Genomic DNA, 27,603 nt, shown 5'->3' with positions numbered 1-27,603 from the left:
GGACAGCCAGACTGCTGGAATCAAAGGCAAAGAAAAAAACTTTTAAGCAGAAAGAGAGAGAAAAAAAAAGACACATGACTTTGAAAGGAGCAACACTAAAATGAATGGTTGACTTTTCAACAAAAATTTGGAATCCATTTTTAAAGCACTAAAAAAATAGTTGTCAACTTAGAATTCTGTACAATCTGATGTAAGATAACATTCAAAAATGAAGATAAGGACATTTTCAGACAACAAGCTCTGAGAAACTTACTCATCAGAAGACCTGAATTATAGGAAATACTAAATGAAGATGTTCAAGCTCAATGAAAATAATCTCATATTATAAATTCAGAACTGCTGGAAGGAATAAGAAAAATGTGAAGGGTAAGTACACTAGTAAATATGAAATAATATTGGCTGTTTAAAATAACAGTAACAAAATAATGTATTTTGGACACATGCATAAGTAAAATATTGACCAAAAAAACCCAAAAGGTAAAAAGTGAATAAATAGATTTTACCTGTTTTAAAGTGCTTGTTTGAAACATGGTGAAAGTGATGATTTAAAGTGGTATGTAATAGGGGATATGTGTATAAAAACAGATGATTGAACTTGGTGTACCCCCAAAAAAATAAAAAAAATAAATAAATAAATAAAAATAAAGTGGTATGTAATAAATCAAGGAGTCATATTTTATCTCTAGAGTAACCATTAAATATTATACCAAAATGTATAGCTAAAAAGCTAAAAAGGAGGAATATGGAATAATAAAAATATTATTTCTTCTTTCTTGCCTACTTTTGGATAAAAGGAAAAAAGAACAGAATTAGAAAACAAGGAACAAGATGGTAAGCTTAAACCCAACCACATCTGTAACATAAAAATACTAATCTACTTAGCAGACAAAGGCTTGATGAAAAATTAAATCAACAATGAAAACGAATATTCTGTGTGTGTGTGTGTGTGTGTGTGTTTCCCTCCGTCTCTCTCTCTCTCCTACTGCTGTTGGCTGAATAAGGAATAATCAAAATCAGTTTTTGGCGGACTAGGGGAAAAGCAAGAGGTGGAAAAGAACGATATTCCTCCCTGCCCCTTCTGAAGCCCTGATATACAGCTGTTAGACAAAAAAAAAGACAACAAAACTATAGATACGAAAGATAATTTTCAATAGGAAATAAGACGTGTTTCTATTAACTAGCACGTCGTAGTGTAGTGTGCATGGAAAAATTTTTTTAGCTTTCAGATGTAACTTCAAAAAAAAAAAAAAAAAGCCAGATGGTAAAAGAGAAGTTTTCCAAGTAGTCATATACACGAGTCTTCCAAAATAGACGAACCCAATTAACTCAGAATAACTTTTTCTTCAGAAACGTTTGTCACTAAAGTTAGCTATAAACCTAAGATTACAGCGTTTGAGACTAAGAAATTAACCCACGCGGAGTAATTACTATTAAGTGTTAACTTCAACAAGTAAGTACTGGCAACTTCTCTCCGCCCCCGACCCCTAGTTTCCAGCACAGCTTGGCCGGGGTGGAGGAGCAGGACTGCCGGGACGCGCGCGAGGAGCCGCAGCAGCGGCGCCCACGAAACCCCTGGCTTCATTCCTGCTCTGCCAGTTCACGCCCGGCGGGGAGGCGGGACTCCCCGGTCTGGGTAGACCCGTGGCCCCGCCCCGCTCTGGCCCCGCCCCTGCAGCGTCCGGCCCACCCGACGGCCGCCGCGTCGCTATGGAAACGGCCCCCAACTCGGACCAAAATGGCGGCTGGGGAGCCGTGTGATGTGGGAGGCTACTACTTCAGATTCCTGCCTCAGAAAACCTTCCAGTCTCTCAGCACCCGGGAGACCACCAACCGGCTCCGCCAGTGGTGAGAGGCGGAGAAGCAGGGAGAGAAAAGCCCCTTGGCCTTCGCGGCCATGGAGGGCGGGTCGGGCGTCGAGGTGGCCCGGTTCTGAGCGAAACGCGGATGCAGCAGTAACAGGGGCGAGGGGCGGGCCCTGTGGTGGGACGGGCTGAATGTGCTCCCCCAGGGGGTGCCACCCCTAGCTGTCTTTCTCTTCTCTGCCCCAGGTCCATGCTGGGCAGAATCAAGGCGCAGGCGTTCGGGTTTGACCAGACGTTTCAGGCTTATCGGAAGGATGATTTCGTTATGGTTGGTATGGGGGTTGGAGAGTTCCTTGGAGCATTGCTGATTTTACATTTTTTCTCACTTCGGCATAAATTCCTGTGAACACGCCATTACATAGTGACGTCGTTTTTTTGGAGTTGGAGACTAATAAAAAGGTTCAAATTATCAGTTTTAAGAGAAACTTTTACATTTCACCTCACCATAATTAGCTCATCTTCAGTATCCTGCCATATAGAACTTTTCCATTTTGAAAAGTCAGTCTCTCGCTAGAAAATCAGTCTCTTTTTTAGTAGGTACACCTCATTTTTAAGTATTATGCAGCTTTATCACCAGCTTTATTTGTTAGGCTTAGCTTAAAATTACTTTTGGTTGTTCCTCGAAATCAGGTCTACCCTGTGAGTACAGGTTCTATGAGCAGTTCCAGTGAAGAATTCCAGAAAAAGTTTTAAGCAGTGGCAGAGTTATTGGAATAAGTCTTTAGCTGTTAGAGGTGGCTGCTTTGAAAAGGGAAAAACTCATTTGAAGGTACAAATTCTGGTATGTTTGTTAAATTTCATTCATGTTATTTAAAATCATGGAGTTCTTTAATGCTCACTTAAATGGAAAATACTGTTACGGTTTGTGATATTATCTTTGCAGTTCATGCCCTTCAGGCACTGACTGTAGTGTATAGTTGGCATAGTTTATTCACTCATTCACAAATGCTTCCCGAGGGCTGCCACATGCTAGGAATTCTGTCAGGTGGTGGGAATGCTAGAAGGAACAAAACAGAGGGGAGCCTGGCTTTCAAGGGTCTTACACACCCACAGCAAGACTGCCAACAAATAAACAAATCAGAACTGCCAACAAATAAACAAATCAGATCATCTCGTACAGAGTGATAGTACAGTGAAGAAAATACTAGCCTAATTAACAAACCAAAATATTTACTGTGAGGGAAATTAGTTTCCTAGGGCTGCTGTAGCAAAGTACCACAGACTGGGTGGCTTAAAACAACAGAAATGTATTGTCTTACAGTTTTGGAGGCCCAAAGTCCAAAATCAAGGTGTCAGCAGGGTTAGGCTCTCTTCTGAAATCTATAGGGACAGATCCTTCCTTACCTCTACCTACCTTCTCACGGTTGTCAGCAATCCTTTGCATTCCTTGGTTTGCAGCTGCAGAACTTGAATCTCTGCCCCTGTCAAAGTCACCTACCTCTCTTTCATTATGCATCCATAGCTATGTCTCTTTTTATAACAACACCAGTCATATTGAGTTAAGGGCCCACCCTACTCCAGTATAACCTCATTTTAACTAATTATATCTGCAAAAATCCTGTTTCCAACTAAGGTGACTTTCTGAGGTTCCAAGAAGGGCATGAATTTTGGGGGGTGGGGGGGGGGTGTGGGTGGAATACTATTCAACCTTGAGCAAAGGGTAAATTGGTTAAATGTCTATTTCCCTTTACCGAAGATAGTGTTATAATGTTAACGTAACATGCTACTGATGATGGCATTAATGACATTTCTCCTATATGCATGGTTAGATTTTTATATTTTTTAGTATTTTTCATTTACACCAGTACTGGCTCTGAAGTTAATATTTTTTTAAAAGAAGGAGATAAGGATTTCAATTCACTGAATTTTAGAGTGCTGTAAAATTTTTAATATAAGTCATTTACTCAATAAATATGTGTTGGATATTTACTGTATCCCTGCTGGGAGGTATTAAAAAGATGAAGGGACCTGATCCCAGCTTGTAAGTGATGTGTACACTTCTGGAAGCTAGAAATGTAAAAAATTCTCTGCAAGACAAAATAATTGCTATACTGGAGAATATATAAGGTGCCCTAGGCACAAGGAAAAAGAAAGATCACTCAATTGGAGGGGCACTGGTGTCAGAAAAATTTCATAGAGAGGGGTGTAGAAATTAATTTGGGTTGTTCAATAGACACAAAGTTCTTCAACAAATTCAAGATTCAGCGATAAAGCACAACAAATTTCCGTAACAGCAGGCAATTTTTTTCAAACTAATTTTCAGTATTTTCATGTTTATTTATCCTAATTTTTTTCCTGCAAGGTAGACAATATTATTCCCATATTTCAATTTTAAAGAAATGTATTCATACAATCATTATTTTCACTCATGTAACTAATTTGGAAGAAATAAAGTATTGTAGCTAAGAGCATGGCCCAGAAGGGGATTTACCTTGAAACTAATGAATCTTCAGGGCCCCCCACTAGCTTAAGCTCCTCACTTACAGAATCCCCTTCCAAGAAACTCTGAGATACTCCAGGAGTATGTTCACGTGGTCATATGTTTTAGGGGTTTTTCAAAAGTAGATGTTTTGTATTCTTAGAGTCCCTAAAATTGTATACACTTAAGGCCCTACAAACTGGATCCTCCCCTCATTTGGCCTCTAGTTAGCTGTCTCTGTTCAAACTCCAGCTCTTGCCACTTACTGGCTCTATGACATTGGGCAAGTTACTTAACCTTCTTCAGTCTCTGTTTACTTTTCTGCAAAATGGTCACAGTGCTTGACACTTAATATATATTTTTGAAAATGAAAATGCTGACTATCTGATGGGATTATTATGAACATTAAATGAATTATATAAAATATTTAGAAAAATGCCTGGCTCATAATAAATGCTGTTATTGTTATTAACATTTATATACTACTTTACAAAGTGTTTTCCCAAAGCAGTAGTGACTCTTGTGTGCCAGATTTCACTTTCAGCACTTTTTATCCATTTATCGCTAAGCTTTACAATCTGGTAAGTTTGGTGTTTTGACCCCCGTTTTACAGCTAAGGAAACCGAAGCTCAGAATGGTTAAAAAATTTATGCAAGCTTGCCCAGCAAATGGCAAAACCCAGGCCTTTTGACTCCAATTTCCATAGCATTTCTACTACAAAAACTGTAACTGAACAAAGGGTACTGTTTAAACTAGGATTCCAGATTTTGAATTTTCCCTTTCAATTTAAAAACAAATTATGTTCAGAAAGTTTATTTGTGTGGTAGTAAGTGGATGGAAGGAAGGAAGGAAATATTCATCCAGCAAACATTTCTTTAGCTCCAAAGTCTGTACGGATGAACAAGACGCAGTTAAAGAGAAGGAAACAGACCAAAAACTGGATTACAGAATGAGAAGTGATATAAAACATAACATGCACAAGGTACTGTAGTGGCACAAAAGAGAAAGTGGTCATTTTTGACTGAGATGGTTAAAGGAAGGTTTCCAAATTCAGCGCACTTGAGCTAGGACCTAAAAGATTAATAGGAGTTTGTCAGGTGGACAAAGTGGAGTAATGTTAGATGGGTGGGACGGTATTTACTGACTTTATGTGCCATGCAAAGGAGTTTAGACTTTATCTAGCTGAGGAGTTGCTGAAAGGTTTTCAGCAAGATAGTAAAATTTGAGATACTGAGATCACCTGGCAGAAGTGTGGAAGGTGGATTGTTAGGACTGAGTCTGGAAGCAGTGAGAACAAATTGGAAACTGTTATCTTCCAGACAGTATATGGTGATGCCCTGAATTAAGACTGGGGTACCGGGATGGCCTGGAGAGATGTTTATGAGAAAGGTAGTATTCAAGGACTGATAAGATAATTGAGAGTTAGGCAAAGGGTGACATGTAGGATGACCACGTTTTTGATTTGGTTGACTAGAACAGCAGATTTAAATGCGTAGAAAATGCAAAAGAATAAATAATGAAAATGAGTTCAGTTTCAGGCATGCTAAATTTGAGGTGCGTCCACGTGGTAACATCCTAGATAGTTGAGTGTATTATAAGATCTCACTTTGAGTCTCAAGAGAGAGCTCTGGGCTTAGTATTTAGTACTGGCATCCTCACCATAGACTGGGGATAATGACAGGAATCTTCACATATATTGGAAGGGAGCTCCTTAATTTACCGGTCCGCACAACACTTCTGCTTATATCTCATGACCACATACCACAGATGCTGCTAGGAAGTGCAGACATTTAGCTGAGCACTTCGCTGTCCCAAATAAAATTGGGGTTCCTTAAACAAGAAGGAGATATTTGATATTGGATCAGAAATCAGCAATCTGCCAGATAGATGATAGAGTCAAACATCTACTTATATTTCATATGTGTGACGTAAAAACATACATTTACACTATATATCAATATAAAATATTAACTTAGAAATACGTTTCTACTCTCACATTTTATGAAACAAGTTTATCCAGTTCTTCACATGCATTTGACATCAGTATCTTTGTTATCACTGAAACTAGTTTGTGAATCAAATATTTTTTCAAAGCATATCAGTTTTCCTAAAGCTATCTGAGATTCAGAGAATCCCTTCTAAAGCCTCACTGGAAATTCTTTAAGAAACACAAAATACCATTTATACACATTAGGGCAGGGTTTTTTGGTTGCTTTTTTTTAAAATTATTCTTCAGGTATATAATTGTAATTTTAACAACAATAACTGTTGCTTTATTGGAGGGGCCTTTATGAAGACTTATTTCCATTGGCTCCAGGCCAATTCACTGCAGGCCACTTAACCTACTTACATTAATAATAACATTTAAAATGTAATTGTCAGTGGATACCCCCCAGGAATAATTACTAAATCTGAATTAAATTTCCCCTTTTGCTGATCCTTTCAGAAGATCTCTAAAAAGCATTCAAAACTAGTATTAATTGGGGTTAATTTCAGCATGTCTTTTCAAAAGTATATTATATAAATTAAAGTAGTTGCGTGAACATTATTTAATTTTTTAAAGTTATAAGGCAACTTCCCTTTTTTCTGAAGAATAATTTTGGGGCAGACTTTTTTGTGATTGGACATATATGATACCTATAAAGTGTTTACCTTTAACCTCTGCCATTAGAATGTAAACACCATGGGAACAGAGACTTTGTCTTGCTTAGCATGATGTAGACATTCACAAGGACTTGTTGAATGTACTAATCTTCACCCACATACCTGGTCCTCTCCACTGTTGCCTCTCATTAAATGACATTCATTCTGCCTGATTTTTCATGCAAAAATTCTAGGAGTCATCTTTGATTCCTCCTCCCTTTGTCCCTTTCTTCTAAACATTCATTGAATCCATCCACTTCTCTCCCTGCCCAGTTGCTATCATTTTGACGTGATACCATTCTGACGTGAACATGAGACCTTCCTGGATTACAGCAGTACCATCCCTCCTGACCAGTCTCTTTATAGCCCCTCAATTCATTCTCCACACTGCAGCAGAAATGCGCTTTTAAAAATATGACTCTAATCACATCTTTCCTCTGTTTAAATCTCTTCATTGTCTTCCGACTGCCCTTAGCTCAAAATACTGATCAGTCTGATCAATATTAGATTAAGATAAAAATTTTTGACTTGACCTACAAGGTCCAGTTTAACTCCCCAACCTCATCAGACCATCGGCCCATCAACTCTGGTCACGCTGAGCCTCATTATTTTTCTTCAATTGGATGTCCTCTCCGTTCTTGCAGACTTGCCATTTTCTCTACCTTAAAAAATAGTCTTTCCAGTGTCATGCTGGAACCAGCTCAGGACAGCCTAACTGCTAAATTTTCAGGAATCTTTGCTGGTTGTTGAACTATTGACAACTTGAAATCCACCCTAATAATCGGCAAATGCTACAAATCAGGGCTTTTGTTGGGGACGAAGGGGTATCAGTTGTTAAGCATTTACCAGTATACCTTTTGCCCAGCTGACCCCTACTTACCTTTTAGATCTAAACCTAAATGTTCTTTCTGCATTAATCTTTCTTCCTAAAACCATTGCAGTGGGTCTGCCTACTATGTACTTCAATAGTAGCACCTACATTTCTTCATAACACTCATAGCGTGTTACTTAATATCTTCCCTTTTAGTCTGTAAGCTCCATGAGAGCAGGGACTGTGTCCATTTGATTTTTGGAATTGTGATGTCAAGTGTACTTTCATTTGAGTGATGGGAGGAGGAGCCAGATACAGAACAATAACTGGCAGACAGAGAAGTGAAACAAGATAGACTCCTCTTTTGGGAAACTATTTAGGAAAAGAGAGTGAAAGCTTAAAGGGGGTGTCACAATGGGAGAAAATTTATTGCAACAATCTAAACAACAGAGAACACAGAGTCAACAACTTTTCTGAATCCCAATCTAATCTAACTCTCTCAACCCCTCTATTCCCACAAACCTACAACCACCACTTCTTAGGTGACTATTATTAATGTTTGGTATATATTCTTCCATACTTTTCTTTATGTTCATATAAATAGAGCTTTTATTTTGTTTTGTTTTTTCAAATATAATACTCTGAAATTACTCTTTTTACTCAAAATACTTATGGCTTTCCTTCAGAGTCAATACAGTAAATGTTTATTGAGTAACTGCTAAATGCCAGGCCCTGGGGTTATAGCAGTGAATAAGAAAAACAAGCACATGAAGCTTACATTCTATTCAAATACTTTCTTTTCAATACCTGCATACCATCTAGTGTAGACATACTATATTCAGCCATTTTTATTTTATCTTATTATTATTCAGCCATTTTATTCAATCATTCTATTGATGGGCATTGAAGTTTCCAGGTTTTGACACCACAAACAATACTATTAAAATTCCTTAAATATAAATCTTATCTACTGCTGGTTTCATTTTTGTATGACATACCCAACAGTGGAATTTGTTGGGTCATAAGCTATACATGTTTTTAATGTTCAAGATAATATCCAGTACTTCCCCAAAGGTAGTAAAAATTCACACTTCCACCAGCAGTATGTGAGAGTGCATATTTTCTGGTACTCTGACCAAAAGTTACTAGTTATTTTATTTTATTTTTATTTTATTTTTTGGCTGCACTGTGCAGCACGCAGAATCTTAGTTCCCCTATGAGGAATGAAACCCGTGTCCCCTGCAGAGGAAGCATGGAGTCTTGACCACTGGACCACCAGGGAAGTCTGTTACTAGTCTTTTAAAATCTTGCCAATATAATGAGTAAAAATGATGTCTTCTGGTTTTTATTTTCATTTCTCTCACTGCTCTTGAAGTTGAGCATCTTTTCTTAAGTTTATTGGCTATTTGTATTTTTTACATGACTTTTTGTATCCTTTGGCTATGTTTAAATCAGGCTGTCAGTTTTTCTTAGCATAAATATTGGTCTTTTTTTAAGCCATTGATGTCAGCCTCCCCCACCTTTTAAATCATATTTGTTGTAAATATTTCCTCCCAATCTATTTTCTTTTCTTTTCTGCTCATCATGGACATCATTATGTTTTCTGACTGCCCAGCACTTGAACATACATGTGACTTGGAGTGATTTCCACCTTTCATTTTTTAGGAGGTCTGAAGTGGAATCCAAAACACTTGCCCTTTTTTTAGATATAATTGGCATTATATATTAGTTTCAGGTGTACAACATAATGATTTGATATTAGTATGTACTGCGAAATGATCACCACAGTAAGTCTAGTTATCATCTGTCACCATACAAGGTTGCAAAATTTTTTTCTTGTGATGAGAACTTTTAAAATTTATTCTCTTAGCAACTTTCAAATATACAATACAGTATTATTAATTATAGTCACCATGCTGTCCTTTACATACCCATAACTTATTTATCTTGTAAACGGAAGTTTGTACCTCTTGAGCCCTACACCCATTTCATTCTCCTCCTAACCCTTCTCTCTAGCAACAACCAATGTGTTCTCTGTATCTGTTTGTTTGATTTGGTTTGTTCATTTGTACTGTTTTTTTAGATTCCACATATAAGTGAAACCAGAGAGTATTTGTCTTTCTTTGTCTGGCTTACTTCATTTAGCATAATACCCTCAGGGTCCATCCATGTTGTTGCAAATGGCAAGACAGCATTCTTTTTTTATGACTGAGCAGTATTCTATTTTGTGTGTGTGTGTGTGTGTGTGTGTGTGTGTGTGTGTGTGCACCACAACTTCTTTATCCATTCATCTGTCTATGGACATTTAGGTCATTTAGGTTGTTTCCATATCTTGGCTATCGTAAATAATACTGCAGTGAAATAGGGGTGCATATAGCTTTTTTGATGTGAACCATGTTTAAAGTCTTTATTGAATTTGTTACAATATTGCTTGTGTTTCATATTTTGGTTTTTTGGCCCTGAGGCATGTGGGATCTTGGCTCCCCAACCAGGGCTCAAACCCACACGCCCTGCGTTGGAAGGCAAAGTCTTAACCACTAGACCGCCAGGGAAGTCCCTGTAGCTTTTTGAATTAGAGTTTTCTATTCTTTGGAGAAATGTGCAAAAGTGGAGTTGCTGGATAATATGGTGGTTCTATTTTTTTATATTTTTGAGGGACCTCCATACTGTTTTCCATAGTAGCTGCACAAATTCACATTCCCACCTACAGTGCACGAGGGCTCCCTTTTCTTCACATTCTCGCCAACACTGTTATTCCTTATCTTTTTGTTGATAGCTATTCTAACAAGTGTGAAGTGATACCTCATTGTGGTTTTGATTTGCATTTCCCTAATGGTTAGTGGTGAGCATCTTTTCATGTGTCTGTTGACCATCTGTTTGTCTTCTTTGGAAAAATGTCTATTCAGATTCTCTATCCATTTTTTAATCAGATTTTTAGGGTTTTTATTTTTGCTGTTATTGAGTTGTACGAGTTCCTTATGTAGTTTGAATATTAACCCCTTATCAGATATATGATTTGCAAATATTTTCCCTCTTCGGTAGGTTGCCTTTTTATTTTATTGATGGTTTCCCTCACTGTGTAATACTTGCCTCTTTTGCGCTCAGAACACAAACCTGGGATCTAGGGTTACCAACTAGACTTAACAGTGCAAAACCAGTTTTTCAAAATTGAGCAATTTAAGAAAAGAGGTGCACACAGAATGCTGAATTTTAATGGCAAAGGTGGTGGCAAAGGCATCCAGCTTTCAGGTAGGGCAATCCTGGCAGAGCAGTGGCCTTGGTGAGGAAAGGATCATGGTAGCTTTTTTTAGTACTTGATGGGCTGTAGCAAGGATGACTGTTTCTTCATCAGGGCAGTTCTACATATGAATTTGTGTTATTCCGAAGACCCAGCACTTAGCCTGATTCTCTTCATCTCCTGAAAATTATGTGGACCGCCTGAGAAACTTTTAATAAGTTTCTCTTCAGATTTCTTTGGCCAGAGTCAGCTGCTGGTGCCTGGATATAAAACTCTTGGCTACTTTTCTTTCTTTTGCCATACAGAAAGTTTTCATTTTTAAAAAAGTGAAATTTATCACTTTTCTATGTGCCCCTTGGATAGAATTAAATTGACAATTACATTTAGATTTAGATTTAGTTGGGGAGAGTGGGAGCAGTGATTACTACATCAGTTAATTGGGAGAACAAGGTTGAAAGAAAACAAAATTTTCAAACATTATATAACCTCCTACTTTTCACTATAAATCATTACTTTCTGTTTATTAAATTAAGTCCCAAAGGTATCTACTTGGCCATAACAGTATTGCTCATACTGTTCCAACTTGAAGGTAACAAAACTTCATTTCTTTATGAAACATTTATTACTTAGACATTTTACTGATTTAAAATTATCCTTCTCTAATTTGAATTAAGTGAGATTTTACTATAGTTATTTTAGAAGTTAATTCTTATTATTGCTTATAATAATGTATCTAACTTGTTCCCCTCAAATTTGTATTTTAGGCTTTTTTTAAAGATCCAAATGTTATTCCCAATTTGAAGTTACTTTCAGATGCTTCTGGACAGTGGATTACATTGGGTAAACAAAATTTATTTTCATCTTTTCAGATTACTCTTTTGCTATTATAACAAAATTTTACATCAGGAATTTTCATTATTAAAATACAAATTGTGAATAGTGACTCATTTGCTTGATAACATCAAGGTCAAATATTATCAGCTGTGCCAGGCCAGCCCTGCATCTTTCTCCTGGGAATCCACTGCTGGTATCCTGACTTAACACTTAAGAGCAATTTTTCACTCTTTACATTTGTTTGGAAAGTATTTATTGTGCATCTTTCATGGACTCTGACAGACACAGGGAACATAAAGTTGAGTAAGAGAAAACCTATACTCAAGGAACTCATTGATATATTTTTAAATATGTGCAATAATACATCACAGGTGCTTACAGAACAATGGGAACAAAAGGAGGAGAGTGGTCAGTTCTGCCCAAGGGGAAAGGGTCAGGTAAGATTCCACTGATGTGCAGATGCTTGGGCTAAATCTCAACTGAGGCAGAGGAATGGATTTCTGACAGAGGAAGCAACCACCACGGAACAGTCTTTTAAAATAAGAGCAATATATTAAGTCATGGAAGAGAGAGCCTTAAATTCTCAAAAGGAGAACTTTGTATAGATAATATTTTCATAGTACATTGAAACACAGCTGGAAATCTTTAAAGAAAATTACCAAAACATTTAAACACCTAATAACACTCCAATCTCTTAAATAACTCTCAGGTCAAGGAATAAATTAGAAAGTTAATAAAAGACTATTTGGAAAACAGAAACGTGAACACTATATTTTAAAATTCAGCTTGAGACCTCTTAACAATAGAATAAATCATCATTCCAATTAGAAGGAGAATCTGGTTGGTCATGTGGATATGTGCTCAAGAAAATGTAAGTTGATTTTAAATTAGATGGGGTTGTTTTGGTAAATTCTTAAAATGCATTTTCGTGGAACTCTAGTAGCTTTACACAAAAATAACTTTTCATAAGGTACAAATACAAGTTTACAAACAGTTCATAATGTTGGACTTAGTAGGTCAAATTTCATTGCTTTTGGCTAAAGACCACTGCAAAATTTATAGGACAAAAAGCTAGTACAGTGTGATTTTCAGACTACTTACAAAGTTAAACTGAGTATCTAAGCAGATATATAACCAGTTCAAAATCTTCAAAAGGAAATAATGAGTCATGTATCATAGTGTTTACAAAACATGTTTACAGTAACTTCAGTAAACTCATTTACAAAAAATAAGGTTCATTGATATAGGCATTCCACCTTCCCCCATTTTGGTACATACTTCACAAAACAGCACTGACTTTTTTCTAATTTTTGAAAAAGACATTGTAAAAAGAGAGGTTCTAAAATTCCACATGTACCTGGCAGAATCAATTAGAAGTACTCTGAAAAAGAAGGAAAGAATACTCAAAAAAAAAAAAAGTACTCTGAAAAATAAGAGAAGAGGTCACACTACATTTCAGAAACAGAAGTTTCTAGTGGATTGCTTATACTCTTCCATTAGCTTGTTTTTATCTCCTCCTATTTGCTTTTCTTCTTCTTTTTCTCATATATCAGCCATCTTCTCTCTAATTTTCCTCTGGAAGATCTTTTAAGCATAAGAAACAACATTTGTTTAATGAGAGAAAGGACATTTTTCAAACGAGTCAACCAGCTTTAGAGAGAGTGATGATGGAATCTCCGCTACTGGCTACACTGCCTACATTGCCAGTTGGCGCTGATTTATCCTCTCAGCCAGCTGCCACAGCCCCCTTCTTTTAGACATACTTTGCCCTTTTTTGCTGACATGTAATAGGTGCTTCCTATGTGCTCAGCTGAGGAGGGCATTATGCATATTTCCCTCCTTTAATTCTCAAAACAACTCTGAGAGAGGTATTATTATATATCCTTATTTCACAAGTGAGGAGTCAGAGGCATGAGCTAAGTAATTTGCAGTTTTACACAGCTGGCCGGGTGGAGTTGAGAGTCAAATCCAAGCTCTAGAATTCACCTTGCCTCTACACTTCCACATTAACAGGTTTGCTAGAAAAGCACCAACTTGGACACTAAGTAAAAAGGAACTACCCAGTGTATTATAATGATAGTTTTGAGAGGAAAAAAACAATACATTGTTAACTTGCTGTGTGATCTTAGCGATGCGTTATAAAGCTTATAAATGCTGGAGACATAATTTAAGCAAATTCCTACCTAATAGTGTATGCTGTGCCCTGGATTGTGTCCCCTCCCAAATTCTTATATGGAAGCCTTAACCCCTGTTGTGACAGTATTTGGAGATGAGGGCTTTGGGAGATAATTAGGTTTACATAAGGTCTTGAGGGGCCCTCATGATAGGATTGGTGTTCTTAGAAGAAGAGTCTGTTGTGTGGACACAGCTAGAAGGCAGCCATTTGCAAGCCAGGAAAAGACTCCTCACCAGGAACTGAATCAGCTGACATCATGATTTTAGACTTCCTATCCCACAGAATTGTGAACAAATAAATGTCTGTTGTTTAAACTACCCAGTCTACGGTATTTTGTGATAGCAGCCCAAGCAGACTAATACAGATTTTGGTAACAAGTGGAGTGCTTCTGTAAAAATACCTGAAAATGTGGAAGTAGCATTGAAATTGTGTAACGCTTGTAGTCTGTAAGAGTTTTGAGGTGCACACTTGAGTATGGATGTTAAGGTTGATTCTGGTGAGGTCTCAGATGGAAATGAGGAACATGGCATTAGAAACTGGAAGGAAAGCAGTCTGTTATAAAATGGCAGAGAACTTGGCTGAACTGTGTTCTAGTGTTTTTGTGGAAAATAGAACTTGTGACAAAATTAATATTTGCTGAGGAGATTTCTAAGCAAAGTACTGAAGGAGTGGCTTGTTTCTTCCTGAATGGTTATAGTAAAATATGGAAAGAAAGAGATGAATTGAAGAAGGAATTATTAAGCGAAAAGGAACCAGAACTTGAAGATTTGGAAAATTCTCAGCATATCTCAAAGCTTGCCCTGAAGAGAAAACTTGAGCACCCATTTGATAAAGAGATCATGGGTGCAACTCATGGGCTTCATCAGCCATTTCAGCAGAAGCCAGGAATAGAGATGGGATTGTACCAGCAAAGACACTGCCAGTTTGAACTAGAGAAGGACAGAAAAAAAATGAGACAAAATGAAGGCTATCAGACTTTTTTAGATCCTACAGGACCAGACAAGGGAGACATTCAGCTGCAAGCATGTGCTATTCTCTAAGAAAAGAGAAGAAGGACTGAGAAGACAATTCAGGGATCATCAGGGTCACTCCCACAGTTTCAACAACACACTCCCCTTGGAGGGAGAACCATGGAGGTGGGGCCACGACCCCAGTAGGTCTGGAAAGCAGAACATTGAACCAAACAGGATTATTTTTTTTTAATTTATTATTTATTTATTTATTCATTCATTCATTTTTGGCTGCACTGGGTCTTCGTTGCTGCCTGCGGGCTTTCTCTAGTTGTGGTAAGTGGGAGGAGCTACTCTTCGTTGAGGTGCGCAGGCTTCTCAGTCCAGTGGCTTCTCTTGCTGCGGATCACAGGCTCTAGGCTCATAGTTGTAGCACATGCAGCACACAGGCTCAGTACTTGTAGTGCTCAGGCTTAGTTGCTCCGTGGCATGTGGGATCTTCCTGGACCCGGGATCGAACCTGTGTCCCCTGCATTGGTAGGCAGATTCCTAACCACTGTGCCACCAGGAAAGTCTCCAAAGAGGATTATTCTTGAGGCTTAAGGTCTAATGGAATTTTCCTTGCCAAGTTTTAGGCTTGCTTGGAACCATCACCCCTTTCTTCTTTCCTGTTTCTCCCTTTTGGAATGTAAATGTCTATCCTGTGCCTATCTCACCACTGTATTTTGGAAGCATGTAACTTGTCTTGTTTTGCAGGTTCATAGCTGGAAAGGAATTTTGCCTCAGGATGAATTGTACCTCAAGTCTCACCTGTATCTGATTTAGATGATATTTAGATGAGACTTTGGACTTTAGGGTTGATGCTGTAATGAGTTAAGACTTTGGGGGCTGCTGGGATAAAATAAATATATTTTTCATGTGAGAAGGACATGAATTTGGGCGGCCAAGGGCAGAAGGCTGTGGACTGGATTGTGTCCCTTCAAAATTCATATGTTGAGGTCCTCCTAACCCCACCCATGACCTCATCTAACCCTAATTACTTCCCCAAAGACTGCATCTGAAAATTCCATCACTTTGGGGGTTAGGGATTTAACATACAAATTTTGGAGGGACACAATTCAGTCTATAGCAAATGCTGTTTCTGTGTTTCAGATTAAGTGGTTTGATTTTAATTACCTTCTCTCATCATCCACAGCCTCCTGCTGCTCCCCAAATCAGACCTGGGGTAGATTTATTAAAATGGCATGTTGCCCAATGTCAGTCCCTCATCCTATGGCCACCAACCCATCTTCAAAAATTGTCTGGTTTTATACTGCTCTTGTTCTTTGGTGTTCCAATATTGCTCAGACCTACTCTATCATTTTCTAGGGTCTTCTTTTCACTTTAATCCGCTGAAGGATTTTGCCTCTGAAACAAAAGGAGCTTTTCTTAGCAACATAGCTATTGAAATAACTGAGGCATACACAGTTCTTTGCTCCAGGCATTCTTCTTCCCTCTACACCAGCCCTGCTCAGGATCAGAGCAAGAGCAACAGGTCCTAGCAGGACTCTGGGTGGACAGAGAGGGAGAAAGTGTGAATAATCACCAACATTACTCTTCTCAAGCTCAAATTGCTTCTCAGGTCAGAGATCCAGCAAATATATTGGGGAGAGGACACACCACATCTCAGTCTGCAGTTGTCCTAGAACTTTGAACAAGAAGAACTCCACCCCTTTATATCTGCATGTGTGTATATAGGTGCATAAAAGAGAGAAACTGATTGAGTGATTCATTGAGGCAATAATAGAAGTATTCACCTTAATCTTTATGTGTTTCTGTAATTTAATAGAACCTCTAGTAACAGAAAATCCATTCCTGAAAGACAGATTCAAGAGATAAATGAGGGTGGGGGGTGTTGGTGTGGAAGGGGGAAGAACTAGAGCTGCAAGAGAAAAGTAGAACTCCACAATTTCAAATTTCTCTAATTCCACACTTGTCATAACTTGATTAGGGCCTGATTTGAAATTTACCTTGATTTGGAAAACGTTTTTTTGTAGTAAACACTGTAAATGAGATCACAAGGCAGAAATTTTTAAATGGAGAGAAACATTTTCAAAACAACCTCAATGACTTTAGAAACACCCTTACTTACATTAATTAAAATTTTTGTAATATGAATTATAAAGCATTAAGCATAATACAAATCCAAAATCATATGAGGTAATTTCTGTGTTTTTATAGGCAATTCTGATATATGCATTAAAACTGATCTAAGAACCTCCTACTACACAATAAATGTATTTCATTTTCAAGTATTTTCTAATTTACATATCCTTCATCTGGGCCTGAAATGGTGAAATTTTGTTATAAACTTTTAATAATTAATAGAAATAAACAACCTGCAAAATAAGAATTTAATAAATCCCTAAACTAATATGTCTTTTAAATCAAAACATACATCATATTTGGTTACTTCTTAGAATCTCGGCATAGTGATATTTGTTTTGGAAATAATTGAGAATACTAAATTAATTTTTATATCTCTTTATTTAGGAACTGAAGTAAAAAATATTGAAGCTATAAATGTTCCTTGCACACAGCTTTCAATGTCATTTTTTAATCGGTTATATGATGAAGATATTGTACGAGACAATGGACATATTGTTAAATGTTTAGATTCTTTTTGTGATCCTTTCCTTATTTCTGATGAATTACGAAAAGTAAGTACAGAATTTAAAATTTTCACAATAGAATTTCATTTCAGGAAATGCTTAATGTGAAAAACTTTTGCCTGCCTAAAACCCATAAAATTTATCAGTGAATAATGATCAATAGTAATCGTTACATGGGTAGGTTTCTTCTTGGATGACACTTTTCTTATCAACTTGATTATTTGTGTATTTCATTAGTTCTCAGTGGGTTTCTACTGACATCTAATGGGTAGCGGCCAGGGATGCTGCTAAACATCATGCAGTGCACAGGACAGTCCCCACAACAAGGTTATCTGGCCCAAAATGTCAACAGTGTTGAGGTCAAGAAACACTGGCCTATTTAATTGATGACTATTTTTCTTCAATATTTTCTCTTAACATATCAAATGAATATTCCCCTGGAGGGAAATAATCTTTTAAACTCATTGCTGAGATCAAAAAGCCATTTGATTAAGTTAATTTTTGTTTTAACGAGAGGTGTACTGAACTTGGCATCAGAAGACATGGATTATTTACCTAATTCCTGATTTATTATTTACAAGATAATAACCTTAGGGCAAGTCATTCAATATCTTGAGCTTCAAGATCTTCTCTATACAATATGGAAATTAAAATGCCCGTACTACCTTCTTCCTAAAATTGTTGAGAAAATGAGTTGAGAAGGCATTTTATGAAATGCTATTAAAATGAAATATTATTATCATTATTATTTTAGTTATTGAGAAAGAGTATTTACAGAGTGATCAAAAATTAGGGCTATCAAATAGACGTAGGTTCAAATCCAGGCTCTGTCACTTAATAATTGTCATACTTAACCTCTCTAAGCTTCAGTTTCTTCATATATGAAATAGGAATAATGTAAGAATTGTATGAGATAATGATTTAAAGTGCTTTGCACAATGTCCAGCACTTAGTAAGCTTTCAATAATATTAACAACTACTGCTAATTACTATGATTATTATTCTACAATAAGAGAGAAAGAAGATGTACAAGTCTAATATATTACAAATCCAGATAGAAATGAAATAGGGAAGCTGCTGATATACCATTCTAGACACAGGAATCTTGTCTATAGGAGACCAGGGGGGTATCCAGCCAGTCTATACATTGATCTTTACTAGAACGATACCTAAAAGAACTCACTCCTCCACCATCACTTCTTCAGAGAGAGCCTCAGCAATGGACTCTTTAAAAGGAGGATTTGTGGGACTTCCCTGGTGGACCGGTGGTTGAGACTTCTTGCTTCCAATGCAGGGGGCGTGGGTTCAATCCCTGGTGGGGGAACTAGGATGCAGTGTGGCCAAAAAATAAAATAAAAGGAGGATTTGCTTTTCAACAGAATACCCTGCAAAACTGCCTCCTGCTGCCTGTCTTATTTATTGCCATGAATAGCACCTCTATTCAGAAAGTGCTGGGACTCAGTGTTTTTTGCCAGTTGCCTGTATGTTTTGCTCTTGTGTTCTTTGCCACTCTGTGGCAACAGAAAGGGCTTTAACTTGGTTGCTTTCTGGCTGAAAAAAATATAAATAACTTCTAGCTTTAGCCTGAACTGGAAAGGGCCCTCCCATTGTGTAGCAACACAGATTCTGTTGGCACACTGTGTAATGTAAGTACTGATAATAGCCTCCTTCCTGATTGTGGCTCAGAAGTTGGACTCATTAACTGTTGCATATCTGCTGTCTGAGGACTACACAACTAAACAGATTTGTATGCGAATAAAGAGGGGGATCAGACATAAAATGTTATTAACATTCACTCCAAAATGTTTTTAATTATAATTTTTTAATTGCACAGCCTAATCAATTCTATATATGACTCCTTGTGCAAGGAATGTGTGAACTATTCATCCCTAAGGGCTTTTGTCACCCTTGCATTAAGCCAAATCTTTAGGTAGCTGCAATCTTGGGTTTCAATATCACATCATTTCCTTAGAGAGAGAGAGAGGGAGGGAAGGAGGGGAGATGTGCAAGTCTTACATGTGGAGTTAGAGGAGAGCAATAAACTGTGGACCACTTCCTCTTACCTATCTTTTACTACATATAACTTCGGCTTTCATCAAGTCATAAGTAAACTATATGTAGACAACACCATAGAGTTTATTATTTTTTTAATGCCTCATAAAATGACCTTGTAATGATTTTCATTTGGGATTAAGGTAAATAAAATGTTGTTTAATCAATTTTCCTAATAAAAAGTGTACTTCTTACTGCTAGACAGTGATTGTTATATGACTCATAAATCTCTCCTTTACTTGTATGGTAGTATGAAGTGTTATGCACAATTTTTATAGCTTTTCTCCATCTGGAGTTCCTTCTGTGTATTTGTTTTCTCTTCCCACTTTATATCTTGGTTACATTCTTTTGTCTTTTATTATTTCTATCTTACTGTATCTATATTTTGTTGTTAGCTATTTCACATTCTTTTTTCACCTAAGTGGGCTATAAGCAATTCAATGAAAGGAATATTTTTTGTAGTGTACATTCATCACCTGTTCATGTCCACCACAGTCAACAAATCAAGCAATTGTCTGTAACGCTCGATGGTGTAAGAAAAACCCCTACATCAGACCCAGTCAAACTGTTTTCTAAAAGAGGTAGCAAGGTCTCAAGAGAGCAAGAGTCCATGTAGCTTGGTCATGTGTAAGGTGATATTATTAGAGGAGAGCAAGAAAAGAAGAAGTGATTATGAGGCTCCAGCTGCTAGAATTGTTCGAAATGGAGTAACTGTGGGCATAAGGAAAATAGTAATCCAAACACTATGAGAGGGCTTAGAAAATGACCATTTTTGTTTAGCCTCTTGGTGGAAGCAAAGACCTTATGGGATAGAGAAGTTTCTCCATTAATTTATACTCCCATTGTTTCCAAATGACATTCACTGTGACTCAACACTGAAATTTCAGTAGCACTAAAACAATTACTGAAGATAGAAACTGGAACAAAGAAAGCCTTAGGTTTAGACTTATTTCTTTCATTGTCGGTACCTAATGGTAAAATGGAGGGAAAATAAGCATAGGTCTCACAGATCACTTTCTCCATTGCTTCAGGATTGGTTCTTAAAATAGGTCTAAAATTACTTTTAAACATGTAAATTGAAACTTTTGAAAACAAAAATTAGAACCTTGACTTATGTTACATTATGATGAATTTTATCATCTTACATAGGTTTTGCTATTGGAAGACTCGGAAAAATATGAAGTATTCAGCCAATCGGATAGAGAAGAGTTCCTATTTTGTCTTTTCAAACATCTTTGCCTTGGTGGAGCCCTTTGTCAGTATGAAGATGTGGTTAATCCATATCTGGAAACAACAAAGCTTATCTATAAGGATCTAGTGAGGTAATGTTGCTCGATTACAATATGTAAATCTCTGGTTAATAGAGCAAATTATTTTAAACAAATATTTAAACACTCTAGTAGGATTATCCAGTAACTATTTGTGGATCTGTTAACAACCAAAGTGAGTAAAAATAGCACCACCCTGATGTGCTCCTCAGAGCCTCCTTCTTCTCTTCCAGGCTACAAAATTTCTACATTTCCCTGATGCTGTTTTCGTCCTCAGTCCTCTCATCTGCCTCTTGTCCTTGTTTCCTCATTCAGACCTGTCACCCACTCCATCTCTGGAGTGGTGCTAGCAACTGCCCGTCTTCCAGGTCTCCCTTTTGTCCCCAGGCCTTCTTTTAAATCTCAAGGGAACATGAGATCCCTCAGGATGTTTGAACTTGCTTGACTAATACTAATAAATATAATAGTAAAAAAAAATTATTACCTTTGTTCTAAAGAAGTAGAAGAATTTTCACCTAGGTGTTTATCTTTTCAAAATTAATCCTAAGTTTGTTTTAGGTATTCCACTAGCTTTTTTTTTTTTTCCTTTTTGAAGATCAAGTGAGGATAAAAACTTTACAAATCTTTTATTTATGCTTTTATTTTAACTGGAGTGAACATTCTTTAGTTGGTTTTTTCAGTGATGAAGATATTGGATCATCTTTATAGGCAAAGGGGATAGGAACAAGTAAAAGCAAAAGTTCCCAGAGTTTAGTCGCACAATTTTACTTTAATAGGAAAACAACAGAATTAACTTCTCATCAGACTCTTGATTTTACTTTACTTATCCTCAGTTCTCATATCCATTATATGTGTCATACAGCTATACAACAAACTGCATGATTCAGTTATTCTACTGAGTTTATTTCTGATATAGTTTTTAAAACAGAAAAATATTTCTGTAATCTGTCTCTGATTTTTATGAAGAGTTATTGTATCAATACATAAAGATTGTTGGAAGAAAAACTATAGAAACAGAATTTCAGAAACAGCATGCACATAAACATACATCAGACATATTCTGCTTATGAAAACTTACAAGGCTGCTTCTAGCACTCCCACTAGATAACTCTTCCATGTAACCGAAACACGCACGCACGCGCACACACACACACACCACTGCCACCACAGTGTGTCGTACCTCATCAGCCACATGAGCCTGTGGAATTCCTCACTACCATGTGCTGTGGAGGAAGAGATTCTATTAGAGATATCTGAAATAGAAATAACTTTAGAACCTAAACATTGAAGAAACTGCTGTTTTCTCCCACATTCCCTTCCCTGAATTCTCACTTGTGATTCTATTCTATACTTTTTGGGTGCTAAGAAAAAGTATGACTCAAAGAGTAATGACCACTCATAAAATGAGTAGCCAGAATTCATGATAGATTACAGAAAGGATAGGAATTGTGTCCATGGAATCACTTAACCAGGCAACCAGCAAGTGTTAATATTAGGCAAAGAACTCTGCCAAGCACTGAAGAGTACAAGAGGAGGCATCAGGCAGTCTTTGACCTTAAGGAAATTACAAGTTAACATAGTAAATAGTAGTAAAGTAATTGTTTAAAATGTTTTATAAGTAAACTTTTTTATATAATCAAATATTCAATTATTTATAGGCAGATGTTTACAGTTCTTTATACTGTAGTAAAAACCCCAGAAGTTCAAAAGAAGAAGTTGTCAGTGTGGATGTGAGCAGTCAGGGATGTCTGATGGAATGGAGTCCACAAAGAGGGCCATCAAAGAGGAAGATAGTCTGTTCCCAGTTCAGGGGCGATGCACCACAAGTCTGTCATTCTAGGGGAGACTAGGAAGGAGACCAGCCCAGTTACAGCATTACTTTTCTCTAGCACCCATTAAATATTTCTCTCAATAATCCAAGTTTAAGCTTGCTTACAAATTTCTTTGCTTAATGAGGGGAGGATATGAAATTGTCTTCTCAAAGCAACTTCAGTAAAATAATTATGATTAGAATACATATTTGCTTGAGATGGCTTAGGAGCCAACACAAAGCAGTTGTGAATGGGTTAAATGATCTCAGAGTCCCTTAGAAGCTATGTTGGTTTGCTTATCATATGCACTACATGTGGCTTTTCTAATATTAGTTGTGCTGATTTGGGTCAGATGCTGTGTCAGTTGGTTAAGGTAAAGACATAGGGTGGTTCAACCTAACAGTTATCAAGGGGTGTATAAGTAGAAGAAGCACAGGTGGAACTGGAAGTATCATCAGTAATCTCTCAGAATTCTGAGCCACATGTCTAATCAGGTCATTTATACAAGCTAACTTAACCAAGAAGGATGTTTTTTCCTGTCCCTTTACTTGGATTTGGGGTGTTTTTACATACTGTAGAAAAACATCTGCTATCTTTCTAATTATGCATACAGTTGCTACCTTACATTATCTAACCTGCACTTACAGATAAACATTGTCACTGATTCATTCTAGCAAAGAAGTCCATCCCTTATATTTGTAGATATTGAGGACACATTACAGAGCCTGATTTTAGGGGGTCTCTGGCTCAAACAAAAGGGTAAAAACATTCTTAAGATGTTTTCTCCCTCATCCATTATTATAAGTACTATAAAAGACACCTTTTAGGGACTTCCCTCGTGGTTCAGTGGGTAGAACTCCACACTCACAATGCAGGGGGCCCGGGTTCAATCCCTGGTCAGGGAACTAGGTCCTGAGGCATGTCACAACTAAGAAGTCTGCATGCTGCAACTAAAAGATCCTGTGTGCCACAACTAAGACTCCACACAGCCTAAATAAATATTTAAAAAAAAAAAAGACATCTTTTAAATGTTTTGGAAGATGCCTTATTTTCAAGGATTATGGTCCCTTTAAATAGCATAGGCAATACTTTAGAACCATTTTATTGGAGAGCAAGTGATCAATTGTTTCATTACATTTCAAAAATGTCTTTTCAGAAATAATTCTATAGTTATAATGGTGCCTGTGTCTTTCCTACTTTAGACATTAAATACACGCTTCTGTCAAAGTTTTTGGAGAGGTTCCCCAAAATGCATATCTGCCCCAGATTTTATGATTTAATCTGAGAGACTTAGATTATAGACTTAGATGTTAATTAAGCAGTGAGGTCCTTGTCTCTAAAAATGAGCAGAGTTAGCTAGAATGATCTGTACACCATAATGTTTAGAGTCAATATGGAACTGATCCTCAGAAATTACCATAAATGATATTGATAAGAAACCAATTATTACACTATTTTATTTCTAAACCATTAATATAATCATACTTTTAAAAAGAACTATATAGAAATTATGTTCCAGCATCCTTAAAAACTGTGGTTACCTGGAGAGTGAATTAGTGACTGCCAAAAATCTGATATAATGCAATTATTAGTAGAACACCCTAGGGCACAAATGAATATCACTTTACATGTCCTTTTGTTTATTTTTCTCATGAGTTGTAGGACAGGTGATGCTATACTTTGTTTGACCTATAAAAAATTAGATGAATTGTCTTAGATATATTTTAAAGTAACAGTAACACAGGATCAGAGGTAATAAAATGGAATAATATGATTTATTTCTATTAGGAACCAACTCCTGATGTAGAAATTAATTTCTTTTTAGAAGTAATACACCAATGGTACGTGTTTGTATGTGTTAAGTGATTATTATATGAAGTATCAAATACTAAATTTATTTAATAAGCGCAAACCTTTACATGGGTTCCTATTTTTAACCTGAGGAGTAATGTACATACAGTAAACAGAACAAATTATAGTGTACATAAGTTCAGTGAATTTTTATATATTTTTACACCCATATAACTACCTCCAGATCAATATTTAAAATTAGACATCACCATAGATATGCTCTGTATTTTGATCTGGGTGGTCATATAGGTGTGTGCAAATATTTTATATGTAGTGGTGATAGTGATGTGTCAGATAAGCATGAAATTTTAAATGTAGTCTCCAACTTTCAAGCAGTGTATCTTAGGCATTAGAGAAATAAAAGAAAATGACCTTTCTTATGTTACTGAGATATAAGGAGATCAATTTAATTACGTGATTCCTCGGTTTAAATCTGAATGAAATGTTTTAGAGATGAAAACTGCCTAAGAATCTTGAATCCTGAACCATGAAATGGCTTGCAACTGGCCATCTCCAACAGGTGCGCAAGCTCACACACACATATGCATGTACAGCCTCCTGCAGAGCCCCCCTTCTTCCTCCTCCCCTCTTTCTCTCTCCCCATTTCTTTACATATGTAGTGAAGGGAAAGAAATACTTTCACCTGATAAAGTGAAGAAGAAGGCTATCTTCCTTTATATTTAACCTACACATGAAACACATGAACAATACTTTTAATGTATATGAATTTAGAGTAGGCATAAGATAAACAGGTGAGAGGCAGGGAAAGAAAACTAGACTCTGTATCACCTAAATTCTATTCCCAGAAATACCACTTTTAGTTGGAATGTCTTAAACATATCATTTAACTGCTCTAGTTCTGTTGTCTGTAAAATTGACAAAATAATGCCTACCTCACTGAGTTATGTGATCTTTACATGAGGTAAAGTATATAAAGGTATTTTGCAAATTGTAAAGCATTATAAACATGTATATATTTATATTTGAGTTAATATATAAATATATATCTGTAGCTTATTTCCTCAATCCTTAGTTTGCTTCCTCACTATATATTGCCACAGATTATCTTTTGTGGGAGTCTTTTCATCATCTGAGTCTCAAACTGACCTCAAACCCTCTAACTGTAAAATTCAATTTTCTGCAATTTCAATTCATTTAACCTTGCCCCATCCTTTGATGAAACAGCAGATGCCATTCTTTTCAGACGACTTAATTGGATATTATATATTTCCATGTTATATGTGAATAAGAACATCTGAATACTAAAAGGGATCAGTATCTTAAATGTATTATGCCAGTGCTTGTTATATTTTAAAATGTTCCCTTTTCCCACTATTTTTTTAGTGTTCGAAAGAATCCTCAAACCAAGAAAATACAAATTACCTCCTCTGTCTTTAAAGTTACAGCATATGTAAGTGTTGAGGGGAAGTGTGCAACCAATCAATTTAATTGTTTGTTATTAAGAGGATTGTTATAACTGGAGATAGCAACTAGGACGATGTTATGCCTCAGAGAGGCGTAGCTAACAGAACATATACCTATATATACAGAACATAGTTAGCATAAACTAAATAGTTTTCTGTTAAAATTAAAAGTTGATAAAGTATGCTTTTATTTGGAGAACAATATAAACTTTTTTCCCCAGCTTCTTTTCTATTATTCATGCCTTTCTTATTTTAGAACTAAATCTGTGGCTCCAATGAGGTAGAACACAGTTCTTTAGACTGTCAAACCATAATTTATAAGGCAAATAAGTAAGAATGGCATGTCTTCTTATCACAGAATCTGATACTTGAATTTTAGTATCACACAAAAGATTATTAACACATATGAAGCAGTTTCTAAGTATCTGCAATCATTTAACAATTATTTTTTGAATATCTACTGTGTATCAGCTACTTTGCTGAACTAGAGCCCAGTGATAAACATAGTCCCAGCCTGCATAATACGTATAGACCATGTTCTAAAAAAAGCAAAGATAAAGGAAAAATGTGAAACAAATTTTTGTAATATTAGTGCTTTTTTAAAAGAATTTACTTTGGACTATAGATTCCTTAAGGTCAAGAGTTATGCGTGTTTGCATAGTACATACGTATTGTTAGCATAGTAGACTGTAATGCTGTCCACAGATATTTTAAAATAGTAGTTAACTGCCAACTTATTGTCAGATTTGATATGTTTCATGACATTTGTGACACAAAATATGTAATAGCTACATATGTCAGTTATTTTTTAAATGTAGTTGTGCACTGAATAATTTTTTTATCTTTTTTAGGATTCTGTTGGTGTGTGCTACCCTTCAACAAAGAGCCATGAACAGACATTTTCTTACTTCATTGTAGATCCTATCATGCGTCATGTTCATGTTTTATACCACTGTTATGGTGTGGGGGAAATGTCTTAATATTTTTCAGATTATCTATATTTACTATTTTTTATTTACCAACTTTTTATTTTAATATTGATTTATAGATAAACATTTACTTTGCAAGTTAATTCAAGTAAAATGTTAAGAACCTGCTTAGAGCAAAAGAAAACAAATACCAAGATGCCTTTCTTTAGATTTGTCTGGAATACTAACACAGGAACCAGATTTCATCCCTAGCATAATCTACACCAATACAGTTATGGAATTTTTACAGAAAGTTACAAAGAACTAAAAATCTAGTTCATATTTGCTGCATTAAGATTCGAATGAGTATTTTCCATGTATTTTATCTTAGAAGCAAATTAATTCTGAATTGAAATTGTGACAGAAAACTAAACATCTCTAACCACTGATCATTAATATGAATTGTTAGCTTTTAAATTTCAAGTTTCATTTAATTGTTTCTTCACTGCATAAAGGTTTACATCTCTGGAGCTGCGAAAAGCATAACAATTCCTCCCTCCAATTCATTTGTCCCACTTAAAATCCTCAATAAAAAAATAATGTTCTGAACATAATTGTAAACTCTTTTATCACATGATAAATTAAAATTGGAGCTGCCCCCATGGCAAATACAAGAGCTACATATAGCCAAAGAGGGTTGTCCTG

At 36.3% G+C, this 27,603-nt stretch overlaps 1 protein-coding gene across 2 annotated transcripts; it reads left to right on the top strand.

Moving 5' to 3' along the window:
* Window positions 1-1,701: 1,701 nt before the first annotated feature.
* CFAP300 (cilia and flagella associated protein 300) lies at window positions 1,702-27,512 on the top strand. 2 transcript variants are annotated; one of them, XM_057749339.1, is made up of 7 exons: window positions 1,702-1,845; window positions 2,049-2,130; window positions 11,738-11,813; window positions 17,466-17,632; window positions 20,786-20,958; window positions 25,911-25,977; window positions 26,842-27,512. In XM_057749339.1, the coding sequence occupies exons 1-7, from the start codon at window positions 1,736-1,738 to the stop codon at window positions 26,968-26,970; spliced, it is 804 nt and encodes a 267-aa protein (XP_057605322.1). In that variant the 5' UTR covers window positions 1,702-1,735; the 3' UTR covers window positions 26,971-27,512. The 2 variants fall into 2 exon arrangements, with proteins under 2 accessions (XP_057605322.1, XP_057605323.1); XM_057749340.1 differs by lacking the exon at window positions 25,911-25,977.
* The last annotated feature ends 91 nt before the right edge of the window (window positions 27,513-27,603 follow it).

This window comes from Hippopotamus amphibius, chromosome 9 (assembly GCF_030028045.1).
Source record: "Hippopotamus amphibius kiboko isolate mHipAmp2 chromosome 9, mHipAmp2.hap2, whole genome shotgun sequence".
Taxonomy (NCBI): Eukaryota; Metazoa; Chordata; class Mammalia; order Artiodactyla; family Hippopotamidae; genus Hippopotamus; species Hippopotamus amphibius.
The sequence above is the reverse complement of the archived record's forward strand: the minus strand, read 5'-3'. Positions and strand labels throughout refer to the sequence as shown.